We start from the raw sequence: 6,198 nt of genomic DNA, 5'->3' as shown, positions 1-6,198 counted from the left end.
ACCTTTCCCGTCCGCCTTTTCATTGTGAACTCTATAACGGTGGAATGTGTTGCCACCTCGTTTGTTGTAGTGCCACGTAGATCCGGACCATGGGTTATTGATGCGGTGTGAGTGTTTTAAGAAGATCTCTAACCTTAGCGTATACCTGAGAAATACAACACCAATCCAATTGCTTAAACACTTCCAAATAACTTTATTATTAATTTTTTGATAAAAAGGCCATGTTTATTGAAACAACAACAATTTAGGAGTGACAAATGGGTTGGGTCGAAATGGGCCATGGGTCAGAACGGGTTAGGATCGAAATGGGTTAGGGTCGGAATGAGTCAACTAAAAAAAGGGTTGTTTTGGTTCGGGTTAGAACGGGTTAGGGTCAAAAGGTTCGGGTCAGAACGGGTCTGGGTCGGAATGGGTCAAGGCCGGAACGGGTCAAAACGGGTTTTGGATAGTTTTTTTTTGTTTGTTTTGAAGAACGAGGACGACCGCGGAAACGTTTTGCTTTTTTATATTTTTCGTTTTTGATTTATATTTTGAGACATGATTTATTTATTTTTTTTTTTGAATTTTTTTGGAGGGGTTTTTATTAACAATAAAAACCCCTCCAAAATTTTTTTTTCAAAAAAATACATAAAAAATTATAACTCAAATATAAATCAAAAACAAAAAATATAAAAAAAACCAAAACGTTTCCGCCGTCGTCCTCGTTCTTAAAAAAAACCCGAGAAATGAACTGAAACCGAAAGTCGACGAAAACGAAACATAAACCAAAACTGAATCGAATTAATCGAAACCGAAAAAATCTATCAAAACAAAACTAAAAAAGTGAAACTAAACAGAAATGAACCTGAAAAAACAGACCACAACGAAACAAAAGGCCGAAAACGAATCCGAAACCGATAAAAAACAAACAAAAGAAACAGAAACCCAACTCGTCCAGTGCTCTGAAACCGACCAAAAAGAAACAAAGAAAACCAAAACTCAACCCGTCCAGTGCGAAAACTTGTGTCGGCTCGAAACCTAAACCAAACTCATTCCAATCCAAAACCCGTTTCAACCCGAGCTTGCCACTTTTCCTTTAGACACTAACCTACATCGACCCATTTATTTAAATTTGTCGACCCATTTTGACCCAAAAATAAGAAGGGGGAATTTCAAGTGACTCATTTTGACCTATCTTATTAAAATCTATAACACAAACCCATATAATTTTTAAAACAACCCAAATTGATCCATTTTTCCCCGACATTTAACATTGTGTATAATAATAATTTGACTAATGAATAATAATCCAATAATAAAATAGAATCTTTATAGAATAAAGAGAAATGTCGATATGCGAATCACCCATCACATCACGATCTTAAAAACAAACCCATTTGTAGTCGTCGTAATGCTTCATGCCTTGCGTTGTCTTGACGGCACCCTTCTCAACACCGGAATATTGAGCCACCAATGGACGGCCGTCGCAGCATCTCCGCCGTGATCTTTGATCTTGACGGCACCCTTCTCAACACCGGTATATTATCATTATCATTTCAAGAACCTCTCTCTCTCTCTCTCTCTTTATCCCATTCTAATAATAAAAAAACATATATATTTCAAATTCACTTGGCTTTACCAACTTCTTTACGAGTTTCTGTGATTGGGTTTATAACTTATGTATGAGCCGAGCCAAGCCAAGTTGAGCCTAGGTCCACTTGTGCTCGGGACCTGCATACAAGGTAGGCTACCTTCGATAAAAAATATAATAAAAATTAGTGTTACTGAAAATCCCGATTGCCCTATATAAAATTTTGGCCGATCGTCCTCATGATAAAATCATGGGCCCGCCATTGGTGCCCGGTTTTTAAATGATCTAAACCGAGCTAGCTGTATTCGAAAATGATCCAAGATGACCGAGAGTCCGATCTTGGTATGCAAACAAGCATAACCGAATAAACGAGCCAAACTGAGCTAGGCTCAGGCTGTAAATGATCTGAGCTGAACTAGCTCGGTTTGTAAACAAGCTATCGGAGTCAAGGTCACTTAGTTTGAGAACAAGCCGATTTTGAGCAAATTTCAAGCAACGAGCTATATATTTAAATATATCTAGACTTGGTATGAGCAAATGGGCAACAATTAGTATTAGGTATTGGGCCAAAATTATGACATAAATTAATATATATATATATATATATATATATATATAATTATTATTGCTTTTGAAAAATATGATGAGTAGGCTACCCAATAGCATCCACCACTCACAAAAAATCAAATATACACACATATAATAAGTTAAAAAGGAAAATAATTCGGGCTGAGCTGGCTCGGTTTGTAAATGGGCTGATTTCTAGCAAGTTTTTTCGAGCGATCTTCAAGCTGAGCCAAGCCGAGCTCGACTAAGCTCGAGATCAGCTCATTTTGACTTATGAGGGCTCAAAGTCGGCCCGTTAAATTTTTTAAAACTCGGAATTGGCTCATTCATTATTTATTAGTTAACTTATATACGTTTTTAGTAATTTTAAATATAGTTAGAGAAAAACTTTAAACTCCTTTAGTACCTTAAACGTGCCAAAGCTCGGCTTGAGCTCGACTAGGTAACGTAAACTAATGCATAGAAGTCTAAAAGAGGCAAAATTAAAAAAAAACAAACAAGGCTCGACGAGCGTAAACGAGCTTCTCAGACAAGGCTCGAGCTCGAAAAAGCTCGCATCGTTTTGATATTTTTATCAATCCGAGCTCGTGAGCAGCTTTTGCACTCCTAATCCAACTTTTGTGGGCATTTCATAATTTGTTTGGATTTTGCATTTTGGGTATTGAAGAACAAGTGACAAAGGATCTATTGAAGGAGTTTCTAGTTAGATATGGAAAAGTGATTGATACAGAAAAAGAAAATAAAAGAATGGGAATGATACACCATGAAGCAGCAATTGCAATTGTTAAGGATTATGATCTTCCAATCACACCTCAACAGTATTCTCAAAGCATCATGCCTATGTATCATGAAAAGTGAGGTCTCTTTCTTATCATTCAATAATATAAATTTATTATCTAAGAACATGTTTTTAATGAAATGAAATGAATTTGGTAACATGTTGTGTTTTGTAGGTGGCTGCAAGCCAAACCACTTCCCGGCGTTAATCGCCTCATGAAGCATCTTAAAAAGCATGGGATCCCCTTTGCACTTGCTTCAAATTCTGCAAAGAAGAATGTACTAGTCAAAGTTTCTTCCCAAGAAGGTTATTTATTGTTTTCTTCTAAAGCAATATAGACGCATTTATACTAAAGCCCCAAGAATTAGCTAATCCACTCATCCCATGTATATATATATATATATATATTAATTTATGTCATAATTTTGGCATAATTTTGGCCCAATACCTAATACTAATTAGGTATTGGTGGGATATACTGAGTACGATAGCTTTGCTATTGGTGGGATATACTGAGTACGATGATGATGATGATGATGATGATGACTCATCCCATGTGAGTTTGTATCCTGCCCAACCTCTGCATCCTCTAACTCCAGCTTCCACTTCCATGTATTCTTGATGGCCCAACAATCAGTTCCGTATAACATGAGCTGCCACCCTTTAAAACTTTCTGTTTAATCTTGCTGAGAACCTCTTGTCTTACAATGCTCACGTGGCTGCGCAGTGGGCGTTATATTCGCTCATTTTACTTGTTTTAACCATGCTTGTGTCTTCAATAGCTAAGGTTAACCGGAGAAACTAAAGTGTGATATTTTGTAGTAATTTGGGTCTGATTTTGTTTTAATAGGCTGGGGAGACTCCTTTTCGGTAATTCTCGGAAGTGATGAGGTCAAGTCAGGGAAACCCTCTCCAGACCTGTAAGTTCATTATACAATAATTCATTGTTTGTTTTCAGTAATATGTTCTTAGATTAATTGTTTTAAACTTGTTTTCTTTTAATTAAATCGGCCCGTTTAGTAAAAATGTTATGTGGTTGTAAAACGTCAGATTTCTAGAGGCTGCTAACCGAATGGGCGTGGATGCATCATGCTGTCTTGTGATAGAAGATTCTCTGTATGTTATTATTCCAAACTTTGTGGGCATGCTTACAACTATGCATTGTTAAATTCGAGTTTAAGGTTAAGGTGGTAATTATATGAACAGGGTAGGGATTAAAGCAGGAAAGGCTGCACATATGCAAGTGGTGGCGGTTCCATCAATTCAAACCGAAACAGATGAATTTTCAATTGCTGATCATGTGATTCATTCGTTCCTAGATTTTCAGCCACAAATATGGGGACTTCCTCCGTTTGATGACTGTATGTTTCATTCGTTTAGAGGGCGTGTGAGTTAGCCATTCGTAAAAATTAATTAATAAAAAAAACTTTTTATGGTTGCAGGGGTGATGAAAGCATTGCCAATTGATCCAATTTATTTGAAGGGATTATACAAAAATGGATTTCTTGAAGAAATTTCAGGTATAGAGTTTGTCAGTGTACTCATTTTAATCACATTTATTGTTATAAAAGGGTAAATGTGGTCGACTGGGCGAGTCGGGTAATGGGTGATTATTGGAAACTCCTTTTTTCCAATTTTTTATAAATAATTAGTCTTAAATACTATTGCATACACTATAGAAGTGCATTTAATAATTACTTTTTCTATAGAACAATACTTAAGATTTTATGCGATTAAAATTCGACTTTTGACTCGTTCTACACGTTCACTTTCTATCTATTATGCACATTATAAATCAAATAAAACCACACCATTCATTTGTTCCTTCTTTTGATTGTGACTGTTTTATACAAATTTTGATCAATGTTTATTTATGTTTTATTAATTACACAGATAACAGTGCTTCTGATATTCCGGGTCAAGCCTGGGGTGTCTATTTTGGTTGGGTTGACTTTGACTTACACGAGAGGCTTAAGGTTGTTGTTAGCATCAGATGGGATTCTACCCGTGGCTCTTACATGAGAAACATTGTGAGAACTTAACATTTGCAATATTTTTAATTTCTATGAAACGTGCTACTATTTAATCGAGTCAAACTAGTCAAATAATTTAGTTAATTTGGGTTATATTTCATTAATAGTGGGCTAAATTGGTCAAATATAGGAGGTTCCCATTTTGCCCTTCCTGTCCAACTTCTCATTTCGCCACCTCAGCAGTTACCTTGAGTGCAAAACGAAACTAACACGAAATTCGTGGGTCAAACTACGAACGTGTTTAGCCAAACAAGTTACGTTTGAGACATAAATTAAATTCGTTACGTGTTCTTTTGTCAAAATTTAAACCTCAGAGAAATTGATGTAGGACTTTATAATCAAAATGTGACTGTTTTATATAAATTTGTATTTTTGTTTTAAAATTTGTAATTTGAAAGTATTCATACACGAAAGATGAAAAAAAAATTTGGGTTAAATCATAAATGAGTCGTGCTCATATCGACCTGCAAATATGCATGTTGTGTTCAGGTTCTTGTCGGGTTGGACCCGTCAGGCCACGAACATGACTCGTCTAACATCCCTTTAAATCATTGTCAGGTTATGGTTTTAGGACATTTTGTAATGTGTAGCTTTCGTTTCAGCAAGCTTGTGTTATCAATGGAAACGATGAGCAAATTTTGGATAAGAAAATTGATGTAGCACTTGTTGGTTATATCAGGGGATTTCAAACCAAGGTAACTTACTATTCATGTATTGAAATTTGAAGCGTATTTTGACTGACTTGTTATTGTTTTTATATTTTAAGTTTTCATTTTTTAACTAAATTTCTGCATGATATGCAGAAAGATTCTTCTACCGAAACTCAAATTCTTGATGTTGACAAGTCAACCGCGGAAGCTTGTTTGGATTCAGAAGCATATAGCTATCGTAGGTGCGGCCCTGCTTAACTTTAACGAACTTGCATTGGTTATAGAAGTCAAAGCAATCGGTTTGACTGTTACATTTGATGAGTCCACATTGACTCAAAATGCATGCTACAGAATTTTCCATTCGATTTAGCTAAGGCTTGTCCAAGGTGAGATATGGCTTTGGATCAAGGTTTAGTTTAATGATTTGGCTCTAATGGTGTAATATAACTTGATATTACATATTTCTAATGGTTGAAATAATAAAGTTTAGTGTATATTGTTTTTATTAAACTTACATGTGTTATTGTGCTACAAGATCTATTGGTGGTTTTGAAAGAGTTGGATAATATAATTTGACGACTTAAACGGATGTTCATCGGT

General features: G+C 35.6%; 1 protein-coding gene across 1 annotated transcript; it reads left to right on the top strand.

Annotated features, from left to right (window-relative positions):
* Positions 1–1,452: 1,452 nt before the first annotated feature.
* LOC143616773 (bifunctional riboflavin kinase/FMN phosphatase-like) lies at positions 1,453–5,871 on the top strand. The gene is made up of 10 exons (XM_077089510.1): positions 1,453–1,516; positions 2,805–2,991; positions 3,091–3,221; positions 3,766–3,835; positions 3,966–4,031; positions 4,122–4,276; positions 4,358–4,435; positions 4,809–4,945; positions 5,551–5,643; positions 5,752–5,871. Exons 1-10 carry the CDS (start codon positions 1,453–1,455, stop codon positions 5,854–5,856), a joined length of 1,086 nt encoding a protein of 361 aa, XP_076945625.1. The 3' UTR covers positions 5,857–5,871.
* The last annotated feature ends 327 nt before the right edge of the window (positions 5,872–6,198 follow it).

Source organism: Bidens hawaiensis, unplaced genomic scaffold (assembly GCF_021521415.1).
Source record: "Bidens hawaiensis isolate Kalapana, Puna unplaced genomic scaffold, B.hawaiensis_p1.1 tig00002307_1, whole genome shotgun sequence".
In the NCBI taxonomy this organism is placed as follows: domain Eukaryota; kingdom Viridiplantae; phylum Streptophyta; class Magnoliopsida; order Asterales; family Asteraceae; genus Bidens; species Bidens hawaiensis.
Note: the sequence above shows the minus strand (reverse complement) of the source record. Positions and strands in the feature narration are given on the sequence as shown.

Bases quoted from the DNA above. Each gene is read 5' to 3' on its own strand.
- LOC143616773 (XM_077089510.1), top strand. From the start codon at position 1,453: ATGGACGGCCGTCGCAGCATCTCCGCCGTGATCTTTGATCTTGACGGC. The intron at 2,992-3,090 runs GTGAGGTCTCTT...TGTGTTTTGTAG, and splicing joins ATGCCTATGTATCATGAAAA to GTGGCTGCAAGCCAAACCAC. The intron at 4,277-4,357 runs GTATGTTTCATT...TTATGGTTGCAG, and splicing joins ACTTCCTCCGTTTGATGACT to GGGTGATGAAAGCATTGCCA.